This window comes from Tachyglossus aculeatus, chromosome 24 (genome assembly GCF_015852505.1).
Source record: "Tachyglossus aculeatus isolate mTacAcu1 chromosome 24, mTacAcu1.pri, whole genome shotgun sequence".
NCBI classification, from domain to species: Eukaryota; Metazoa; Chordata; class Mammalia; order Monotremata; family Tachyglossidae; genus Tachyglossus; species Tachyglossus aculeatus.
Genome location: NC_052089.1, coordinates 22,270,924 through 22,295,033, shown reverse-complemented (window position 1 = coordinate 22,295,033; position 24,110 = coordinate 22,270,924). Strand labels below are relative to the sequence as shown.

Genomic DNA, 24,110 nt, shown 5'->3' with positions numbered 1-24,110 from the left:
TGGTACTAAGCCAGAATTTGCATTAATGAATCAATTCTGTATTGGGTTCGCGTGGTGACACTGGAAATAGAATTCTTTAAGAAAAGTTTTCCGAGTAGCTCTTCTTTAGTGGTCTTTGTTGAGAGCCGTGGCTAAATAAGAGGAGTTACTAAACAATGATCTGAGAGCTGCCAGAGTTGTTACAACTAGGTAGTTGCCTCATTGGTGAGATGTTTCCTGTGTGATTTTTCAACTCCCAAGAGGTTCTGAGGTTCTGGGGTGAGAGCCCCACCTGGGGTGTCTCCTCCCTCTTAAATCTGGGAAACAAAGAAGTGGGTTTGATGTAGTTGACTATTGCATTGGTGACCACAAGGTTAGTAGTGTCATGGATTTGGTCCCTTGTGATTGGGAAGAAAAAAATTCACCTCCTCCTTGTGCCCTCCCCCCCTTCAAACTGTCCTAGAAATAGACTAAAATCGTTGGGGAAATTATAATCCCAGTTCCCAGAATATTATGGGGATTTGATCGAAGAAGCTTTTTAGCCGACCTTCCACTTGCCACTCTAAATTCTCCCGGGAAAATTGTGGCGATAATGATTGAAAACAAGAAATTATTCCCGTTGCAGACTGTAAATTGCCATACTGAGTATGTGTCTGTATAAATGACTGAATGATCTTATGACTCCTCCAAGACTAAGAGCCAAAATTTCTAGGGGGAAAAAAAAACCCTACACCACCACCTAGAGTCTGTTTGTTACTTGATTGCTTCTGAATTGTGCTTAAATAATCTTTTCCCAGGAGGTGCAGATAACAGTTAAAAACTCGAGAAAGGAATAAAGGCAGTGTAGATTGGTCTGGTTCAAAGAGGCCATAAAGAACCCAAGGGGATTATTTTTCTTTTTCTTAGTGTGAACAGTGGCCATTTTTTGACTTTAGACTTTCCTGCTTCCCCTGTCTTACTGAAGTTGGTCTTGCTCCTCGCAGTGCAGGGTGGGAGGGTTAGGAGGCAGGATGGCAAGCTGAAAATAAAATATGTTTTGGTTGTCTATCATGGTGGTTGAACTTGAAACAGAATCTGTGAACTGGGAGGCTCAGAGAAAGCTGCTTATCTTCCACATGTTTCTCCACATTGTCTAGAGAGGAAGTAATGCACTCTTTTTTAGATCTTGTAGCCTGGCAGAAATATGGCCTTCTGGAGCCTTATTGAATACCAATAGAGCAGGGAGAATTAGAGCGCTTTTTAAATTCTGTCAACTACTACTATTTTAGTACTCTGAGGATGAGAAACTAAAAATGAATTCACTTTTCTTTCTGACAAGTGTAGGGGTGTAATGGAGGGGGACAGATGGGCGTAAGTTTTTTGTGACAATTTCTAAGGCACCAAATAGAGAGAGAGAGAGAGAGATGCCATCCCTCCCTAGCTCATGAAATCATTTGACAAAGAGCATGACTTTGGAGATCTGAATCTTCTCTTTTACAAAAAGCCAGGTGAATAGAGTGTGTGTATGTGTTTTTAAATCTACTTTGTGCCTTGTTTTTGATATTTCTTGCTGTGGTTTAAGTAGTGGGAATTGACATCATAAAGCCTCAAAGATTATTTTACGGTCAACAGGATGGAGAAGATGAATCTTTCTTAGGAATGGGGCATTTCTGATTTTCTGAGAAATTCAATTTAAGAAATAACTGCCTAAGGGATGCTCCTTTAGAGTTAGTTATTGGGGCTGCTGCCTGGGAAAAAGTAGTGCAAGGAATTACTGTATATGGATCCTGGAACATCTAAAATACCAGCACACTGGAGTGTGTATCCTTTACACCAGTTAGGACTATGGGCATTTTGGTTGGAGAAGATTGGGGGTGAGAATTAAGTTGGTGGGGCAGATAACCTCCAAGCCAGTTGCAGCCATCAAACAAAAAGGTGGATGAAGAAATTCTGGATGCAGAGAAAAGCAAGAGGGAGAGGTTGGAATAAATAAGAAAAAAGAAGAGAGAGGTCTGGTTCCACTCTCCTGTTTCCCTCGGGTGCTGATGTAGGAATATGGATTGCTGTTGGTGATTCATTCCTTTATATCAGGGCAGGGGTAGTTGGTTCTTGAAGGGGGAACAATACAAGCTTCCCCATTGGTAAATGAGGTCATTTTGTTTCCAGGTATCTCTGCATCAGTCTTAAAAGGGAGAGGGAAATTTGTTCTTGAATGCAGCCAGAACAAACAATAATATCCTGTGTCAGTCAATCGAATTTGAGTGCCTACTGTGTGCAAAGCACTGTACTAAACACTTGGGAAAGTATAGTATAATTTAACGGACACATTTCCTGCCCACAGTGAGCTTACCATCTAGAGGGGGAGTCAGACATTAATATAAAAGAAATCACAAGTATATGTACATGAGGCTGGGAGCGGGGGATGAATAAAGGGAGCGAGTCAGGGTGACACAGAAGAGTTGAAGAACAGGAAAAGGTGGCTTATCCACAAGGAAGGCCTCTTGGAAGAGATGTGCCTTCATTAAGCCTTCGAAATGGGGAGCGTAATTGTCGGATATGAAGAGGGAGAGCGGTCCAGGCCAGAGGCAGGATGTGGGCGAGAGGTCAGCGGCGAGATAGACGGGATTGAGGTATAGTGAGAAGGTTGGCGTTAGAGGAGTGAAGTGTTCAGGTTGGGTTGGAGTAAGAAAGTAGTGAGATGTTAGGATGGGGCAAGGTGGTTGAGTGCTTTAAAGCCCATGGTAAGCGCTTTCTGATTGATGCGGAGGTGGATGGGCAACCACTGGAGGTTCTTGAGGAGTGGGAAAACATGCCCTGAACGTTTTTGTAGAAAAAAATCATCTGGGCAGCAGAGTAAAGTTTGGACTGGAATGGGAAGAGATAGGAGGCAGGAAGGACAGCGAGGAGGCTGCTACAGTGAACCAGGCGGGATAGTTGAAGTGCTTTGTTTAACATGGTAGCAGTTTGGAAGGAGAGGAGAGGGCAGATTTTAGCGGTGTTGTGAAGGTCGAACTGATGGGATTTAGTGATGGATTAAATGTGTGGGTGGAATGAGAGAGAAGTCAAGGATAACACCAAGGTTATGGGCTTGTGAGACAGGAAGAATGGTGGTGCTGTCTAGAGTGATGGGAAAGTCAGGGAAAGGGCAAGGTTTGGGTGGGAAGATAAGGAGTTCTCTTTTAGGCATATTAAGTTTGCGGTGACGGCGGGACATCCGAGTAGAGATGTCATGAAGGCAGGAGGAAATGTGTGGAAGTCTACTTTTTGTTTGGGAGCTCCTTGCCTTGAATTAGTCTTATTAAACAGTGATCTCTTTCAGGGTTTCCCCAAGAATATGAATAGGGCCACAGGCATGTTTGCATATTATTTGTGTGTGCCTACAATAGGCTGGCTAAGTCGCTTCATATTTTTCAAGTTAAACGTTTTCTGTTACTACCCTGAAGGTTGGTACTTCTTGATTGTTTTTCCCCTTTCTATTTCTTTTTATAAAAGCAGTTTAATTGACTTAGATTCCCTATAGCCCAGGGGAGTGGTGTCCCAAAGTCAGGGGAAGGAGATTGGAGGACGTGGAGGGTGGGGGAAGATATAGCAAGATGGTTTTCTCCCAGGATACTAATGGCTCTTTGTCCACAATTTGGAGAAAATGAACTTAGCTTGGATTACTTATAAAGTGGATGGCATTCTACTCTGCTCTTCACCTCCATGCCTGAAATACTGAAGGCAGAAGTGGCGGTCATGAGGTATTACTTGTTTAGGACTCCCTGGAAATGTCATTTAATAAAAAAAATTCTCATTTCATTTGCACACAAAGCAGTGTGAAGGGTGCCTGTTCCCTGATCACTTTGGAAGTTGTTCTCCATGAGAAATCCTATGGGAATCCAATAATAATTTCTTTTTTTTTTTTTTTTTTGGTCTTTCTTGAAGTGTTCTTGAAGTTGGTGGTTTTAAAGTTCTGGAGTTTAGTCTCAATGCTTCTGTGAGCACCAGGATTTTATTTGACGTGGGACAGGCCCTAAAATGGATTATTAATCTCCCTCTACAGGCAGTTTATATTAAGAATTTTTAATTGTCATGGTTATGCTGCATAGTCTGCATCACAGAGCCTGAAATTTAAATCCAATTCTAAATTGTTTTATTGCAAACATTACAAAATCAGCTCAGCAAAACGCAAGGCTCTCCAGACTCCACCAATCCCAGCATCAGAAGCCTTCTCTCCCCAAATGATTTGGAAGTACCAAAGGGAACGAGGGGATAAGGGGCAGGAATTGATCCATGTTATTGTTTTATTGGTGACCTTATTAAAATACTGCTAATACCATGACCCGTGACTGGGATAACACTTACCCCAAAATTGGTGGAGTTACATATGTGAAGCAGACTTGGAATTAGTTTGTGTTCAGAAATTCCTTTTGAGTGTCACCAGCACAGTGGAACAAGTCTGTGTTATTAAGTGCCTGCTCGGTGTCAGGCATTGTGCTAAGCACTGGAGTAGGCAAGATAATCAGATCATGTTTCTTGTTCCCACTTGACTGATGAGAAAACCTGAGGCCCAGAGAGGTGAAGCTCCTTGCCCAAAGTCACACAGCAAGATGGTGGCAGAGTTGGGATTACAATCTGGGCTCCTGGCTACCAGTCTCATGTTCTTTTCTTCTAGGCCAAGCTGCCTTCTAGGTGGGTAGGGTTGTCAGAGAGAACACCTCTTTGTCTGTCATCAAAGAATAGAGCTCTAGAATGATCTGTTCTTGAAGATGTGGACTTGGTGGATTTGTTTTTTCCACCACTCTGATCATACAGCCATGAAACTTACTCTTAACCCGTTAAAATTCACAGTGTCCTGCTCCCTTCAGGGGCAAAAATAACTGTGTTTTGATCTGGGATGCTATGGCTGTGGTGCCAGGGAAGAGAGGAACCTTCCCTGCTGCCAGGGGGAGGGTGTGGAACGCTTAAGGAAAGGTTGGAAGTTGGGTGCCACAGTCCTACCTTGGTCCAGGTGGGCAGGAGGGTGCTGACCACACTAGCCAAGGCAGCTGCTGCAGTGATGGCAAAATCATTCTCATACCAAAATGGTCTTTCTGGGACTTGGTCTCGGTCATTCCCATTTACTTCGGCTCGTCTCTTCAGGTAGAAACAAAAATTAAAGTGAATGCTCTCCAGCATTGTCATCATCATTAATGATAATTAGTGAGCACATACTCTCTACAGAGTACTGTACTAAATGTTTGGGAGAGTACAATAAAATCTCCAGATCCTGCCTGGGACTTGAGCTAGGAGGATGGTTGAGGGACTTTTTTTTTTTTTTTGCCATGTCCACACATGAAATGCAAATTTACTTACCAGTTGCCAAAGGGAATAACAAACGCTCCAGTGAGATTATTAGGTGTGCTTGAATTACAGAGCTGGTGTGATCCTCGATGTCACTACAGATTCACAGTCCTGTGAGCGCAGGGAGGGATTGTGCTTGTGAAATACATAGGCCAAATTATACCCTTCGCTCTGTATCCTGGTGCTTTTTACATTGGGCCTCTTAGCACAAATACCACAAAAAGGTGGGGAAGAAGATCTTCTCATTTGCCTTCGAGTTCAGGTCACTGGGTGACTCAGCCTGAGGGTTCGATAAATATTAAATAACAAGCCTGCGGGAATTTGAATCATCAGCTTAGGATGCTTCAGGAGCCAACCCAATGATGCCTCATATCTGTCTGATTGACCTAAACGGCACCCTGAGTCAGAGCTCCAGGGGGACGGGGGGTCTCGGCCTCTTGTCTGAAAAGCCATTATTCCTAGACCATCCTTAGAGCGGGAACGTGTTTGATACCTACCTAAGGAGCGGTCAGCTGTTTTCAGGGTTTCAGCAAACCCTAAGCGGGGACTAGATTGGTGTGTTTGTTGGGTAGGCCAGATGCTGAGGTCTTGGTGAGTTCCTTGCCATCAGCAGGGGTCAGCTTGAACAACCTATATTGGCTCTAGACAAGGGGCCTTGGATTATGGGTTTCATTTTACATAGGAAGAGCATATAGCAGTAACTCTTCAGTGCTTTTTTTTAAACGATATTTAAGCACTTACTGTGTGCCAGGCACTATAACTAAGTGCTGGGGCATATGGAAGCTAGTCAGATTAGACCCCCAATTCATGTCCCTCATGGGGCTCACAGTCTTAATCCCCAATTTACAGGTGAGGTAACAGAAGCACAAAGAAGTTAAATGACTTGCCCTAGCTCACAAAGCAAACACAGCACCAGGCAAGTGGCAGAACTGGGATTAGAACCCAGGTCTTACTGACTCCCAAACTAGGCCATTCTGTTTCTTCTTAGTGCTTTTTATGGTGCATTCTCTTGCAGATGTTTCAGAGATTTTTAAGAGCTGTATGCTACTTTCGCCTGTGTTCCATACCGATTGAAATACCTACCCAGTACCCATTTTGAATGGCAAACTTTGTTTAAAAGTGTGTATTTTCTGACTAGAGGATTGAGGAGAGGTGTGGAGTTAAACTGAATGGGAAAAGATTGCATTTCGAAGGATGGTCACTTTGGAATCTCCCATGTTTAAATTGGTTTACTCGAAGGATCAGATTGGTAATATGAAAAAGGGAAAGCTCTCTTCAATCTCTGGAAGAATTTTGGGGGATTTATGGGAAAAATAATCTGAAATCATCTAATGGCAAGGCTGATTACCCTAGAGCAATTGGAAAAAACACGAATAGTTAAGTTGACCTTGTTAAGTTGATCCATCCTGGATCAATCACATTTATTGAGTTCTTACTGTGCAGAGCACTTTACTAAGTGGTTGGGAGAGTACAATATAACAGAGTTGGTAGGTATGTTACCTGCTCACAATGAGTTTACACTCTGGAGAGGGAGAAGGCATTAATATGAATAAATAGATTCCCTTATGTAACCAGCGGCAGGCAGAATCGGCTTGGAACCCACCTCACCAGGCGCGTCCCCTTTCCTTCCATAGGACTGGTAAACAGTGTTTGAGACGTGGACCTTGGTGAATGGGTTTTTTTTTTTCCCACTCTTCACTTTCCTTGGCTTCTGAGTTGAGCAAGCATGTTTTGGGGGATCGGGGGGAGGAGGGATCATCTGAGAGATGGAAAGATTTGAGTAAACTGGTAGTCTGGAAGCCACTCCCATTAGAAATGAGGAGAAGAAAGAGTTCTGTGCTGTAGCTTTGGAGGGTTTCAGGCCAAGATTTATCTCCTGCTTTAGCCCTGTGACCTAATTCCGCGGGCTCTTCACTGGCGAGCCTTGCTACCACTCTGACCAGCCCTTTTAACCGGAGCTCGGGAAGCTGCGTCACCAACAGGCCTCATGCTGACTGATCCCTGGGGAGGACAGGGAACAGTCTCATTGCACATTTAGAATGAGGGGACCGTTGGCTGTCACACAGCACCTCTTGGGGGTTGAAATGTCAAGGCAAATCTAGTCGGTGTGTTCATTCACAAGGTCGTGATCGGAGTTAAGCTTTTAGGATTGTCGGTTTCCGTCAGAACCACCTAATTCTTAACCGGATCCTGAACTGAGACGGGAGCTGAGGTGTACCGCAATGATGTTCCTCAGTTTAGCACTCCAGTTAGCAGAGCAGTGACTCTCAAATTTTTTTCACCTTGTGACTCCTCACAATGGGCCACTGTAACTTGCCCCCTGACCCCCTTCTACAAAATGAAACAAAATTGGGTGGAGAGGAGAGGCCAGTAGGAGGGTGGTTAGGCAGGGAACTAGATTATATTGGGGGTGAGGCGAGAAGTGGCAGGATCAGCCAATTAAATAATGGCTGGGTTTAGATTTCCCAATAGGCACTGGGCTAGAGCAGGAAATTTCTGGGGCAGCCCAGTTTCCCCCCTTAAAAAAATTAATAACAAGGCATGTCAATCAGTAAAACGATATTTCAATGCCTACTGTGTGCAGAACACTGAGCTAAGCAAGAGAGAGATTATATTAGAATTAGGAGTGATGGAACGCTGCCCTTAAGGAGCTTACAACTTCTACACGGTTTGCAGAACACAAACTCCAAGTGGAAAAAAAATTACATGAGGATAGTGTAGCAGTCATGGGGTGTATTGTGGTGGGATTACTTGTGTGGCTGCAGCAGCTTGTCAAGTATGCCAGCGAATGCTTAAAAACACCACAGGAAACAAATTGGGGGGTGGCGGGGGAGGGCAAAGGCTGGTGTCTACCAGTGACACAGGGACAAATCTCGCTCATTCATTGAGCAATGGGGCTAACTCAGGAGGCAAGCTATAGAGAGGATGAGGAGGTTGTGCTATTTGAATAATTCCTCCACCCTCTGTGATCCTTTCAGAAACTTCCCATAATTTACTCCTCCGCTCCCAGCAAACCACTCCCAGTTTGAGAATTCTGATATGAGAGCAGACTGTTTCCATATCGAACAGTACCCACCCCAGAGAAATGTTTTATAAAATCGCCCCCAAAGTAGAGAGACAATACTGCCATAACCTGTCTTCATGCCGTGGTTTGGAGGTCTGGATAGGGACCGTCTCTATATGTTGCCAATTTGTACTTCCCAAGCACTTAGTACAGTGCTCTGCACATAGTAAGTGCTCAGTAAATACGAATGAATGAATGAGTAAAGGTTTTTCTATTGAAAAATGTCAGCCATGGTAATGTCTTGGAGTTATCTACTCCCTAACCCATTAATTCTCATTGCATCAGTGGTTGCTACTGTAGCGTGAGTTTTTTCCCACAACACGGAAATCTTCAAGAACCCAACTATTGTATTGGAGCAGAAATGACCATGCAGATTGCAGTGTCATTTGAGGTCGGTCCAGTGAAAAGAGCCCTGATCTCGGAATCAGGAGAGTAGAATTCTAGTCTCAACTTGCTGTGCCTGTAGCTGGCTAAGGTGGGCAGTGGCTGCCTGTGGACTTGTCAAAGTACTGCCCACCGCTAGCCTACTCCTTCGTCGCACTCTGTGCCCACAGAGGGAATGCGGCTGGCAGGGGCCAGAGTGATGCTGAACAGGCCGCTAGCACTAGAATCAACTCCCATGTGGGCTCCCGGGCTTGAGATCTCACGACCAAAGAACATCTGTCTTTCGTGACAGTAGGCTTCAGCATCGTGTAATATTATCAGCACACATGGTACGTTTGTCTAAAGAAGTGCTTTTCCTCAAGAGGTTTGTCACTGTACACGTCCACAGAACGCAGTGGCAAAGTTGAAAGGAAATGAAGAAAATCGTATTATAAAGAGAATTTAAGTCTCATCTCCAATGCGATCTGCTCAATCTAGGAGAATGCTGAAGGAGCATGCAGATATATTTTTTTAGGAGAATTAGTTGCTTTGAGTTCTTGATGCTTTTGCATATGATAGTTAATCACAGGCCAAGCATCATGCTGGAACCATGTCCGCTTCAGCTGTGAAAATTCCGGCAGTGATGGATTTTTATTGTCTAAGGAATGGTGCTGGGAATAAAGCTGCAGTTGATACATTTGTTTTAAAAAGAATTCTAAATCTTTACAGAGGTTCTTAAATAAAAAGGAAATTCAGAATATGAGATAGTTCACTGGGAAGAGCAAAATTTTTGAGGAGAGCTATACTTGACTTGGTTGGTGGGAGGAAAGGGTGCTAAGGAGTTCGGAAGCGCTTAGAACAGTGCTTTGCACATAGTAAGCTCTTAACAAATGCTATTATTATTATTATTATTATTATGTAGAGTGTGTTTCCCTCCACTGTTTACATTCAGAGTATACAAATGTTTTAGTAAAACTGAGTGTTTGATGCAAAAAATAGCAAACATTTCTACTGTATTTACAATTTGTGGGATTACTGAAATTGTTGACTCAAGAAAATCCATGGCTAAGTAGTTACCCGAATACAAGAAGGAAAGTTCAATTGAAACTACTGAAAATGAAAACAACAGTGAAAATTGTTTTGGCCGAAACCATTGTTGCTTAAGACATATACCAAATATTTTGTTTCGCATCCCCAAGTTTTGAGCTGCCAAGGTAAATGTTGGGGAAACAAAGGGTTTGTTTTCTTTGTTTGAAAGCCCTGAAGGAAGCACTCAACCCTCTTTGGCTAAGGATGTGTAATACTCTGATGGGGCCAAAAATGAAAAGGAGAATAACCAAGTGAACAATTTGGAAACAAGGTCTATCTGGAGTTCATTCAATCGTATTTCATTCATTCAGTCGTATTTATTGAGCACTTACTGTGTGCAGAGCACTGTACTAAGTGCTTGGGAAGTACAAGTTGGCAACATATAGAGACGGTCCCTACCCAACAGTGGGCTCACAGTCTAGAAAAGTGTACAGTTATTCCTCCAACCTTTCCATGCATTCTTTATACACTTATTCAAGAATGAAATTTACCTTAAGCAGCCCAGCATTTCATTTCCTGGGACCCTACAATAAGATGGTCTGCCATAATTCTGTCTTTGGTAAATCGCTGGATCATCTGAACTCTAAATAAAAGCAAGCAAAACCAGATATGTTTGGAGGTGTTGAAGGGGTAAGAGGAGTGAGGAATCCTGTTCTTTCCCATTCATTCAGTCGTTTTTGTTGAGAGCTTACTGTGTGCAGAGCACTGTACTAAGCACTTGGGAGAGTACACAATAATGACCAGGCACATTACTTGCCCACTCTAAGCTTACCCATTCTAGTGTTGACCCACTGAAAGCCCAGATGCTGCTTCTCACCCATTTTCCTTTCCTTTCTGTAGCTTAACCTCAGTTGCGAGAGAAATCCATGCCGTGTTTTACAAAGTCCAATCCGTGTGACTATGAACAGGAAGAACACAAGCATGGACAAATGCTGTTGTATTTTGAGTTCCTCCTAGAGAGCCTGGCGTAGGAAGCTGGGTCCAGGGACTTTGTCTTCTTCCAAAAGTGAAAGGGGGGGTGGTGGTGGTGGTGGTGGTGGTGGTGGTGGTGTGTGGGGGTGTGGGGGTGGGGGTGTGGGTGTGGGTGTGTGTGTGGGTGTGTGTGTGTGTGTGTGTGTTACCCTCATGCCTCCCACCCTTGAGTTGTACCTTTCTTTTAATATGGTTCTAGTTATTCTACAGTTATGTCTTTTCAGACTCCCAGCCCTGCATAATAGAGAGGCCTAAATGTATATTCATCTATACACAACTGTTACCCTGAATTTTTTTGCTGCTGTTCAGTGAACAGATTTGAGTGTGAATGTGGAGTAAACAATCACTTCTTTGAAATTCTGTATCACTTTCCTCCCTTTAGCAGTCCTAATCTAATAGATCAAACCTTGATCTTACAATTTAGGGGTTGTGGAAATTGCCTATTCATTCGAATCACGTGCTGTTTTTTGCTCAAACAGTTGTTTTTCTCTAGAAGATTTCTATATTACTAGACATAAACTTAATTCTCAGAAGGGCACACCGAGAGTTGGGCGCCGATGTTTGCTGGAATTAGAACCTGGATCTTCTGATCCTCAGTCTACCCATCATTCCTGCCAAGAAATGCTGTAAACTGTTCCAGAGGGAGGCTGCCCATCAATGTTTATGTGTATAACCATGGCTACCCTGCTTTTAAAAAAAAATCATTTTTCTCCTGTCTCCTGACCCTTTTATTTTAAGACATCTCATAGGGACTCCTTTTTTTAAAACTATTTTCTCATGTATCTTAGTGTAAGAAGGGAAGGTGAGTTCCCTTGGTATTCCCTGATGTTGGTTCTTAATATGATTTGTTCTCACTAGTGCCAGCATTTCTACAATTATACTAAAGTGGCAAATACTGTAATATGATTTTAGATTTTTAAAACCAAAGGATTTAATAATGTAGTCAGTATCTTTAATGTCGTCTTGGTAAAATGGTTATCTACCAATTCATAGTGTTGAATTTGAATAATAGGAAGGCTTAGGGCCTTAATATTCTCAGGTTGATTTTAGGCAACCAGTGTTATTGAGAGGTTAAGATAGTTCAAGCTAGATTTGTTGATAGTAAATTGAATAATAAAATATGAAATGAGACACATGTTTAAGATGTTTTTAACAGTGAAGTGGTTGAACATCAAGGGGATGATTTACTGATCATTTCCAGTGTAGTCTTGCAGGAAACAGAATTGGGTGAGAAACTGAGTATTCAGATATGTAGTACATTTTGAGGCTCATCTTTGAGTTGTAAGTTTTCTTTAAGCAGGAAGAGTTGCAAGCTTGTTATGGGCAGGGAATGTGTCTGCTCATTCTGCTGTGTTTATTGAGCACTTACTATGTGCAGAACTCTGTACCAACAACTCAGGAGACTTCAAGGGCTCAATAAATTCCATTAATTAAATTAAGTACATGAACACAGTTATCAATCAAAATGGTATTATCAGGGCACTATTTACAGGATTCTGTAATTTGCAGCACGGTTAGCTTTGTATATAGTCTGATTTAGACAACTTTATAAATTTACCAGTGATCTCTGTGCTCCAGCCTTTCCCTTGCTGTATATATTCACCTGGCTATCTAGACTTTTATATGTACACATTAATTATATGGGTATACTAGAGGAAGTGTGAATAGAGTGATTTTTTTTTCTTAAGGCATTGGCTTCTTGATTCTGAAGGTGTTTTCCAATATTCACAAAACTCCTGCGCATCACTATCTTGGAAACATTATTTTGTGAGTTGATTCGCTTTTTGAGATTGAGATTTTAATTTGTTTTACCTCAACCACCCACTACTGGCTCAGCCTCAAAATAAGTTGCTCTGCTAAATTAATTTTGTTGCTTTGGATTGTTTGTGGCTGAGAAGCAGCATGGCTCAGTGGAAAGAGCCTGGGCTTTGGAGTCAGAGGTCATGGGATCAAATCCCGGCTCTACCACTTTGGGCAAGTCACTTAACTTCTCTGTGCCTCAGTTACCTCATCTGTAAAATGGAGATGAAGACCGTGAGCCCCCCATGGGATCACCTTGTAACCTCCCCAGCGCTTAGAACAATGCTTTGCACATAGTAAGTGCTTAATAAATGCAATTACTATTATTATTATTATTAATAAGGGTGAAGAGTTGAAATGAGGAAAGACTATTGTCTTGTTAAACGCTGAGGATAAGAGGTTATGCGTTTAGCAAAAATGCCATTTTTGAGTTGGAAGATTTAAGTGCAACTTGTAACAGCATATTATGAAAACAAAAAGAAATACAGTATCAGGGATTATAAATTAGATGAATACCACCACCTTGCTATTTAGTGTTGAACTCCATCATGATAATATACTCGAGATTGATGATTGTTAATATACGACATTAAGAAAGCCAAAGAAATGAAGTTGAAGGGGGAATAATGCTTAAACTCTACTCAGCGCTACAAATTAAGCCATTTGGACAGAGAGAGTCCGTGGTTTGCTGAGACAATTTGCAGTGTAACCTTCAAGTACATATTGAACAACTTAAATTCTCTTCAGAGAGCTATTAAGCATAAACCCTCACTCTCACATAAATGTATGTAGTTGTGGGATATGGACAAATGTCTGTGTTTGTATTGAAGATGCTTACACAAGGAGGAGCCTAAATATCTTGTGGTGGGAGCCCAGAGGAATCGCCGTGATGGCAGAAAATCTTGTCCATATCGACTGCAGGTTGAATTATGTTATCGAATGCCACGGTCCTGAGTGGAATGGTTTTGTGGCCCTTTTTAAATGTGATTTTTAAAGAGCCTGAATCAAGGTATTGGGGGAAAGGAGAATAGCCGTAGTAACTAGTTGATGGGATGGGGAGAGTTTGCATGTAGCGTAAGGTGCATTCTCCCCCAACAACAACAACAAAAAGACTTTTTTTTTTAGGCAGTTTGGCGCACTGGCGTGGTTTAGCCATTAAGTGGATGGAGAAGTCTCATTGCACCAGGCAAAGTCGCATGGAAGGCGTGAGAGGCGTGGAAGGCGTGAGAGGCGTGGAAGGGGATGGGTTGGGATGGGTCCCTGATGATGTTTTTCCAGCTTGACATTTAATATTTTACAGCAAAGTTTTTAGCTTAACATATTTGAACTTGTACTAGATAGGGTTAATAGGCTAGAACAAAAGGTCAAAGCATAAGGCATTCGGCTTAATTAAGGGAGAGCAGGAGTGGCAGGAGTATGTGACAGTTAAATGGGTTTCCCACAGACTAATGTCGGTTACAGTGCAACCATGCCTCAACTTAAGTGGGTTATTTTGTGCAAAGGGCACCGGTGATTAGCAGTTTGACATGCCAGACGCTTCTAGCCAATCCCATCTGTTTTAGAGGTTAAGAAAGCACACCTTTATGAGCTGATGGATTGATTTGTGTGCCCGTCTGGTAAAGATTAGAAGTCCAAGGCCAACGCAGTAAATGTCAGTTACGGAATATTGTACTTTCTTGGGGGTTCTTTGTTTTAACCGTCAACCGTTTTATAAGGGCGGGGGACCAGGGGGGAGATAACGCTGTTTGTGAAGTTGGCAGCCCAGAGAAGGGGGAAGGGAGAGGAGGATCCGAGGGCATTGGATCTGTTAAGTCACAGGTTTCTATGGCAGGTGTTTTTGTATTGGGATCCATCCTTCTGGGGAGGCACTGGACCTTATGAAATGGTTTTCGGCATTAAGTGGACGGAGAAGTCTCATTGCACCAGGCAAAGTCGCATGGAAGGCGTGAGAGGCGTGGAAGGCCCTCCCTCTGCTCATCCCTCTGCCCTCCCTCTGCCCATCCTCCAAGCTAGCTCTCTTCCTCCCTTCAAGGCCCTGCTGAGAGCTCACCTCCTCCAGGAGGCCTTCCCAGACTGAGCCCCTTCCTTCCTCTCCCCCTCGTCCCCCTCTTCATCCCCCCATCTTACCTCCTTCCCTTCCCCACAGCACCTGTATATATGTATATATGGTTGTACATATTTATTACTCTATTTATTTTACTTGTACATATCTATCCTATTTATTTTATTTTGTTGGTATGTTTGGTTTTGTTCTCTGTCTCCCCCTTTTAGACTGTGAGCCCACTGTTGGGTAGGGACTGTCTCTATGTGTTGCCAATTTGTACTTCCCAAGCGCTTATTACAGTGCTCTGCACATAGTAAGCGCTCAATAAATACGATTGATGATGATGTTAAAGCTTGAGTGGAGGTGTTCATTGTTCATTTGTAAATGTCAGGGACCTATTTCTAATAATAATAATAATAATAATGACATTTATTAAGCGCTTACTATGTGCAAAGCACTGTTCTAAGCACTGGGGGGGATACAAGGTGATCAGGTTGTCCCACGTGGGGCTCACAGTCTTCATCCCCATTTTACAGATGAGGGAATGAGGCACAGAGAAGTGAAGTGACTTGCCCAAAGTCACACAGCTGACAAGTGGCGGAGCCGGGATTAGAACCCACGACCTCTGACTCCAAAGCTCATGCTCTTTTCCACTGAGCCACGCTAATACAAACGGACTGCGATTTTTCTACTTGATATTGTAGATGTGTTGCTGTCGACCACAGTTGTGAGTGAATTTGGCTCATAGTTAAGTGGATTCTAAATCGAAACCTGTTCTCTCCAACAATCCCCCCCACCTTCATTCCCTTTGGCATTTTGCCACATTTATTTCTTTTTTAGGCCTGCATAAGGAATTTTTTTTAAACTTGGGAGTGGAGGAGACTAAAAGTGAAAGCCGTGTGTGTGTGTATTTGTGTGTGTGTGTGTGTGTGTTTGTGTGTGTGTGTGTTTTGGGGGTGGCGGCTTTTGAGGGTAGTATATTGACTAGGATAACGGAAGACTGATTATATTGCTAAAATAAAATATGTGCGAACTGTTAATCACCCCTTCTTTTTTTTTCTTGTCAGTTTTCAAGTAGGGAGAGCAGAACTAGTGCTAATATAATACTATTAATAAATTGTTGATACAAGAAAAGCACTTTTGATAATGTTTGAGGTTCATTTGCAGTTCAAGGTTGTTATCCCATTTAAAGTCACAGTGAGGTCAGAGTTTAGATATGGCCGCGACCCCATAGACATGCCTTTGTCTTCCAAATCATAAAAAGTTTAATTTTGAGCATCACGTTGATCTGGCTGAACTGAATATTCTACATGGCTATAAAGAACATGTTATTTCAGTTTTGAGGTTAAAAGGACAAGGAAATGGCTAGTGAAGATTGTCTTGCCACCCACCCCCACTTTTGTTTTTGAAATAATTCAATAGGAGTCATTCCCCCAACATATTTGGGGTCCAAATCAAAGCATGGGTAGCAGCATGGAAAAGGAATCATTATATTAAGTAGAGATTTTAGATTCTCTCAATTCTTATTCATACATCCCAAAATATATCACTTGCCCTCCCACCCCCCTTTCTACAGACCTGTCTATATTTATATGGGGAATGCTGGATTCCTTAGTTACTTCATGATGGAAAGAAAATTAAAGCTCCTCTAGCTGTTATTGATTGCCTTCACCTAGGCCATAAGGTGAAACTGGAAGATGATCGTTTATTGTTGCTCTGTGAAACAGACTCCACTTTATTATAAAAAACACTTCAGGCTCAGCTTACTAATGTAGTAGTAGAACCCCCTTTGTTTCTAAGAAATTGAAAAAGGAGCCCCATAATTTTCAGTTGGAGAGTCTGAGCTTTTTGTGTTGTCCTTTACGAAGAGCAAGACAGCATCATTATCTTGCGTCTATTTAGCATCATAGAACTGAAATGGATATAGACCTCCTTGTTCTCAATGGAAAAGAGCCATAGAAATGATTTGGCTCTAAGACCTATTTACATGAAAAGAACCCAAGCATCTTGTCCTTCTCAGTGGGGGGATAAGGTGAACAAGCATAAATTTTATAATTGTCATTGATCATATTCTGAAATTGCACAAGGTTGTTGTTATGAGAGTTGTGTGTACAAAAGTGCTTGGCTAGTAAACTGAGGGGAGCTGGTGGATCTAAAGGAATGAGCAGAAACTCTTGTTCTGCATCAGGGTTCACTTGAAGCTGTTTGCTGTCAAGGCTAGATCTGCTGCTCTTCTCTCTTGGCCCCAAGCTCTGGGGTCCTTGGTCCCCTTGCCCACCCCACCCAGCTCTCTCCTCCTCCTCAATCAGTCAGTCAATGATATTGGGTGCCTGTTGTGTGCAGAGTGCTATCACTTGGAAGAATGCAACACAACAGAGTTGGTAGACACTTATCCTTTCCCTTATTGTTCTTCCTGCCCCTTATTCTGTTCCAGATCCCCTCTTCCAGTGGCCCAGCTCACCCCCACACCCTCCCACCTCCACTACCCCGATGCTTGGGAGCCATCTCTGAGCCAGAGTGCTCAGAGTGTGTCCTCTGGGGAGACAAATTTCTCCCTTTTCTATTTAGATTTTGAACATCTCGAGGGCAGTGACCGTTAGTTACCGGGGCGGGTTGCCAAGCACTTGGTAGCACTCTGCTTTCAGTGATGGAGTCTACCCTTGTGACGGAGGAGCCTGGATCCAGGCACGGAGATCTGGGCATGGAGAACCTCTGAGAATGACTTAATTGTAATGGCGGTGACTTAATTCTGGGCTCTCTCATCCCTGTCAGCTATGTTCTAGACTTTGTGTGTTAATATCAGATAGAAGTTTAAACCTTTTCCAGCCCCCAAAATGTTCTCCTTTTCAGTTCACTTCATTTATATTTGAGTGCTTATGGTGGGCAGAGCACTGTACTAAGAGCTCTGGAGAGTACAAAATAACAATAAACACATAGTCACATTCCCTGCCCACAGCGAGCTTGCAGTCTAGAGGGGGAGACAGACATTAATATTAATAAGTTACAGATATGTACATAAGTGGTGTGGGGTGGGACAGGGGATGAATAAAGGGAGCAAGTCAGGGTGACACAGAAGGGAGTGGGAGAAGAGGAAAGGCGGGTCAGTCAGGGAAGACCTCTCGGAGGAGACGTGCCTTCAACATTCATTCATTTAATCGTATTTATTGAGTACTTATTGTGTGCAGAGCACTGTACTAAGCACTTGGGAAGTACAAGTCGGCAACATATAGAGCCCGTCCCTACCCAACAACAGGCTCACAGTCTAGAAGACTTCCCGTTGTCCAGCAATTCAATTTCCTGCACTTTCTAATTTCACTATTGTTTACATTTTCCTATGTGGTCCCTGGTCAATTTGTACATTAGAATAGTGTTTTAATCTGTAGAATAATAATGCGTGTTTGGTTACTTTCTACAACACATCCAAATGCTCCTTTAGCCAACTTGTGAGGAACCGCCTGAAGTTTTTGTTTGCTCTTTTTCTTTAAACCCATCATGCTCAACAATCTTATTCAAACTGCGCTTCCCAATTTCATAATCAAATGAGAGAAATAAAGAGATTTATTTCAACTGGCAATGAGATTCGCAGAATTCTGATTAATTGTGCTTTGTGTTGAGTGTGAAAGGGATAATAGCCTAATGGTACTCTTCAACTTGGTGATAGGGATGACAAGTGAAAAAGGAAACTGAGTGAACTAACAAGGTGAGGTATTGGTCATAAGAGCTGATATTGATATACGCACCTGTTGATTTAATTAACCCTAGTGGACCACACCTTGATTTAATGACCATCATTCTTAAGTTTCCCCTTTCAGTGTTCTGTAAACTCCATGACCTTGAGATCACTGACTATAATCTGGAACAATTTCAAAGTCATGTAAATGAATGTAATTATGGTATTGCTTATCATCTTGCAGAGTTGGGAGGGAAGCTTATTGGCTGGAAAGGTTTGTTTGCTTTATATGGAAGGTCAAAATAAGGTTAAATTTTATTGCATAAAATGATTTGGTAATGGTTTTATTTTAGCTGCTGAAGAAAGCCATGGTCTAAAAGCAGGCAGTTTTCTTGGACCCTGGTGGCGGGGGGAGTGTGTACTTAAAATAAATTTTGCTCTTTATTACATAGAGTTCAGCCCCTTCTTCTCACTTCTCAGATTTTATAAAGGAAAGTTCTGACTTCTGTTACGCCTCTTGATGGAAGCGATTAAAAGAAAAGTATTGTCCAGCACAAGTGGCGTATAAGACAGCTGTCCCTTTTCTCCTCTGGTGTTTCTTAGCTTTTAGGCTGGGGGATTAGGGGGGTCTGCCCAAAGAGACCCAAAGAGCCCATTAGGAGACCTGACCTTTACTCTAAGGTTCTGGTTGGTCTATGGCAAGCCCAAGGTGACCCCAGCCATTCAAAATTGAACTGGACTCCCAAATTGAACAAGTTTCTCCAACTTTTTGGAAGAGCCCCTACAGCTCACCTATTCTAGTTAGAATTACTGGGGTCCGGAATGAGGTGGAGCTAGTTAGAACCCTCCACCCCGCACTGACCCCAAGAGAAGTTAAATGATTTGCCCAAGGTCCCCCAGCAGGCAAGTGGCAGAGCCAGGATTAGAACCCCATCCTCTTATTTCCAGGCCCATGCCAAAATGACAGTCATTCTTACATTTTTCAGGATCCGTTGGGATTGCAAAGACCCACATTGATGAGCTGGTTGCCTCCAGTAAGAGCGACTCAATTCCCGGCATCCCGTCTTTCTGCCCCTGGGAGAGAAGTCATCTGGCAGGTAGTGTTCGGGCTTCATGTATTATGGATGTGATTCATCGACGTAGCGGGAGAGGAAAAATATTCTCATTCCTGCTTGCTGATTTTCTACATTAACAATTCAGATCATGGTGTCTTCTCCCCGTTTGGAAAATGTGCACTGAGGGATAATGGTCAAGAAATTGTAAACTTTGAATACCAGGCAAGTGAAGAGTGGGAGAAAACAGTTTGATTCAGGTCCAGAAAATCCTACCCTATTCAATGTCAAGAGCAGTGAAATTCCATCTTTCCAGAACAGAACCATTTCAAAGGTTGAAGGAGGGCTTTTATTATGCACCTGAAATGGGATGTGGAAAGTTTCTGTTTACCCTTCTGGATAATGAAATGTCTGAATTTAGTGTGCAAGCAGGCCAGTTCCTTGCCTCCCTTGCTATTTTTCTGTCCATTTGAATCTTAGGTATAGCTTAAGTGTCAGTTTTTGGATATTTTCCAGTGTCCTTAGATAAGCTTCCTGGCCCTGCACCTGGAGGATGCACTGTCGGGTTTCCCATTAGAAACCTCAGTCAATCAGTGGTCTTTATTGAGCACTTATTCTGCACAGAGCACCTTACCAAGTGCTTGGAGGAGTGTAATAGAGTGGGTAGACACGATCCCTGCCCTCAGGGAACTTAGAGTCTAACTTACATTCTGCCTTTTCAGGTATAAAAAAGGATAATATCTGCCTTGTCCACTTTTTTGTGGTATTGGTCAAACGCTATGGGCTAGGCACTGTATTAAACATTGGAATAGATAAAAGCTAATCAGCTAGTCAGTGTTCCACATGGAGCTCACAATTTTAATTCCCATTTGACAGATGAGGTGACTGAGGCCCAGAGAAGTTGTGATTTGCCCATGGTCACACAGCAGAAAAGTGGCAGAGCTAGGATTAATACCCAGGTCCTTCTGACTCCCAGGCTTTGCTATACCTAGTAGTCCACACTAATTTATTTTCTATATCAGAAGACAATATGGAGTCTCACAGAGGGGTGGTTTACCATGTAAAGCCCTTTCGTGTATTGAGCAACTGAGATTAAAACTATGCTCAAAGTAAATTTGGTGTCCAATCAGGACCTAAAAAGTCGTCTGTAGTCCCATTTTGTTTGCATTTTGGCACATTCCTTGGAATTTAATATTTAAAATCCTGTGCCTGCTCTGAGTTAAGAAGGACTTGTTTTGTAAACCTGATAAATTCATTAGTTCAGATATTTGGACTGACAAATTAAATTTCCTTTTATAAAATGAAGGCATTTTAAGGAGATTGACTTTACTATCTTTCCAGGTCTGGATTTTGCAAGCCCAAAATCAGTTGGATTTTTCTAAAGGCTAATTTTTATGTTACCCATTGTATATAAAATGACATGAAATTTATGGAAAAAGGTTTGGGGACTCCTGGTGTATAGAGCACACGTACACATCTTTGAGAGGTTAATGTTCCTTTGTGTTTGAGTATATTTCAACAAGCTTTGTCAATTGCTTAGCTTCTTATAGATGTGTTGTCTTTTTTTTTCCCCCCCTTTGGAGTTCACACAGATGGCTAGTATCCATTAAGACCGGAAGAAAAGAGAGATAGGGTCAGGGGCATATTCTCTTGAAATTAGAAGCCGCACAAAAGAAATGTAAGTGGCTGCATTGAACAACCTTCTTATAAATGTACTGCAACCAGCAGGAAGAGTGGATCTAGAGACTAGCATATTTATTCATTCTCAACGTGGAGGCTAAGGATATCACCAGCTCTTAATGTGAACTGCCAGTAGTGGCTGTCTTTCTCTCTGTGTTATCCTAAGTTAAAGCAATATCTGCCATACTCGTTTTCTCCTTTGTCCTTAGACTTCCACACTGACACTCCTCTCGTCCCCCTCTGACCCATACTACATTTACTGACTATCATGCTCAGGCGTGACGTATGAGGGCGCAACACATCTGATGCCGCTGAGGTTTTGGAGATCAGTCAATCAATCATATTTACTGAGCACTTACTATGTGCAGAACACTGTACTAAGCTCTTCGGGGAGTACAGTACAACAATAAACAAATACATTCCCTGTGCATTCTGGTCTCTGGCCGATGCTGCACTCATTCTCCCTCCCAACTGTCATGCAGTGCTTGCCCCTGGGCACCGTGAAATGGGTGAGAGAGGGTGGATGGCTTACAGCAATGCGTCACTACTACTGCAAAAACAACTCAGTTCATCTGCTGCACTACTGTATTTTCATGGACCGAATGTGGAAGTGTGCAGCTCATTCGCACCAACGCTCACATTCTTGGATGCAGTCTCACTGTTGGCAGCGTCCTCTTTGAACAGAAGGGCAGATCTACTACTACGATTAGCTCCGTTTGGTGTGGGTTGGTAGAAGTGCTACTTAAAAAGACAGTTTTGAAATGAAAGGTGGGCTATGTCCTGGCTCTGGCCCAAACAAACATCCAAGGGGAGACAAGCAAACTAACTTCCATGTTTTTGTGAGAACAAGCCCTTTTCTAGGAAGAGATGTTAGTGCGATTGGGAAGCAGACCCAAGCAAAAGTCTCCTTGAGTGGGCGTGTGTGACAGGTTTGATGAACCGTATGTTATTGAGGTGCTATGTGGATATGAGGGTGTTATGTGATGGGGCCACCTACTTTAAGTCTAGATTTGTATATGTGTTTTTTAGGATGGAATCACTAAATGATAAATTAGAGTCTAGCTTCAGCTGCATCTCTGAGGGGAGGTGGTGGACTCCTCTTCCTTTAAAATACTCGAGAAAATTAGAGCATTTTGGCATTTCCCAGGCTTTGTCATGTGAGTCAGACAGAACATGTTAGTTGCATCCTGAGACTGATGCTATTACACCTTTCCAAGAATATAGGTGTTCTTCTGTGGCCTTTTGTAAAAGTGTCTCTCCAAAAAGCCATATTTTTGGGGGTGTTTTTAAATCTAAAATTGGCCTAACCAGAAGTATCCTGCCTGTGATTAGATGGCATTTATTCTATGTAAATAGAACAATCCTGCCATGTTTTAGGATTGTAAAAGTTTTCTGTTAGGCACAACAATTTTAAAGTAGCACCAAAAGCCCCATCAAAGCATGGTTGGCTAGGAAGAAGAGATCTGAGATCCTGAAATACATGATGTCAAGAAAGATTGTGGAATTTCCTCTTGGAGATTGTATTAGGGCTAGAGTTGACAGATCTCTTTTTGGGATTTGTATAATCAATCATATTTATTGGGAGCTTACTGTATGCATAGCACTGTACTAAGCACTAGGGAGAATACAGTGTAACAGGCACATTCCTTGCCCACAATGAGCGTACAGTCCAGATGGAGCAGCAGTCATTAATATAAATAAATTATGGATATGTGCATAAGTGCTGTGGGGCTAAGAGGGGCGACGAGTGATGGGAGCAAGTCAGGGAGACACAGAAGGGAGAGGAAGAAAAGAAAAAGAGGGCTTAGGGAAGGCCTCTTGAAGGAGATGTGCCTTTAATAGGGCTTTGAAGGTGGGGAGAGTAACTGTCGGATTTGAAGAGGGAAAATGTTCCAGGCCAGAGGCAGGATGTGGGTGAGAGGTTGGTGGCAAGATAGGTGAGATCAAGATACAGTGAGGTGGTTAGCATTAGAGGCGAAGTGTGCAGTCTGGGTTGTAGTAGGAGAGCAGTGACGTGAGGTTGGAGGGGGCCAGGCTATTGAGTGCTTTAAGCCAGTGTTAAGGAGTTATCGTTCGGTGTGCAGGTGGATGGGCAACCATTGGAGGTTCCTGAGGAGCAGGTAACATGGACTGAACATTTTTGTAGAAAAATGATCTGGGCAGCAGAGTAAATTGTGGATTGAATTTGGGAGAGATTGGAGGCAAGGAGATCAGCTAGGAGGCTGATAGAGTAATCAGGACAGGATAGGATAAGTGCTTGGGTTTACATGGTAGCAGTTTGGGTGGAGAGGAAAGGGCGGATTTTAGCAATGTTGTGGAGGTTGAACTGACAGGATTTAGTGATAGATTGAATGAGAGAGGGGAGTCAAGGATAATGCCAAGGTTAATGGGCTCATGAGACAGGAAATTTGAGCAGATAGACAGGGAGTTTGTGGAGGGAGTTTAAAGTCTGGAGCAACTGGTGAGGTCAGTGGACATGGGTATCAATAAGGATGGAGAAATTATTTTGCCAGAAAGAGGAGAGGGCAGGGTTAAAGCATTCATTCATTCATTCATTCAGTCGTATTTATTGAGCGCTTACTATGTGCAGCGCACTGTACTAAGCACTTAGGTAGTACAAATCAGCAACAGAGATGGTTTCTACCCAACAACGGGCTCACAGCCTAGAAGGGGGAGACAGACAACAAAATAAAACAAGTAGACAAATGTCAAGACTATCAGAATAAATAGAATTATAGCTATGTACACGTCATTAATAAAATAAATGTAGTAAGTGTAAGATGCATCTAAGTATATACACTTGAAGTGGACGAGGTTGGCCTGATATCTAGATTTTCACCAACAGTACTCTGTGGCTCATGCACAAGAGCGAAGGAAGCGGATTCTGGAGGAGATCAGGGCTGTGGGTTAGTGATATGAGATGGACGGAGGGTTAGGGGAGCGAGTGAGTTGAGTTTAGTAGAGAAGGTGGTGTTGAGAGCATCAATTTGGTCATCAAGTGAAGGTAGTTGGGGTGTGGATGCTAAATTGAGCATGATGAGTTGAGAAAATTGGTTGAAGTCAAAAGACTCAGGTCTCAGGGAGAACAGCACAGAT

General features: G+C 42.7%; 2 protein-coding genes across 2 annotated transcripts in view; both read left to right on the top strand.

Annotated features, from left to right (window-relative positions):
- The window catches only part of LOC119945017 (SAM domain-containing protein SAMSN-1-like), a 363,531-nt gene that overhangs the window by 3,349 nt on the left and 336,072 nt on the right, over positions 1 to 24,110 (top strand). Inside the window, exon 2 of the mRNA XM_038766014.1 lies at positions 19,269 to 19,379. Coding sequence (XP_038621942.1) covers positions 19,299 to 19,379 — 81 coding nt within the window. The 5' untranslated portion in view covers positions 19,269 to 19,298. The remainder of the gene's footprint in view (positions 1 to 19,268; positions 19,380 to 24,110) is intronic.
- The window catches only part of NRIP1 (nuclear receptor interacting protein 1), a 61,791-nt gene continuing 56,979 nt past the window's right edge, over positions 19,299 to 24,110 (top strand). The window contains exon 1 of the mRNA XM_038766013.1: positions 19,299 to 19,379. The gene's annotated coding sequence lies outside the window, so the exon portion shown is untranslated. The remainder of the gene's footprint in view (positions 19,380 to 24,110) is intronic.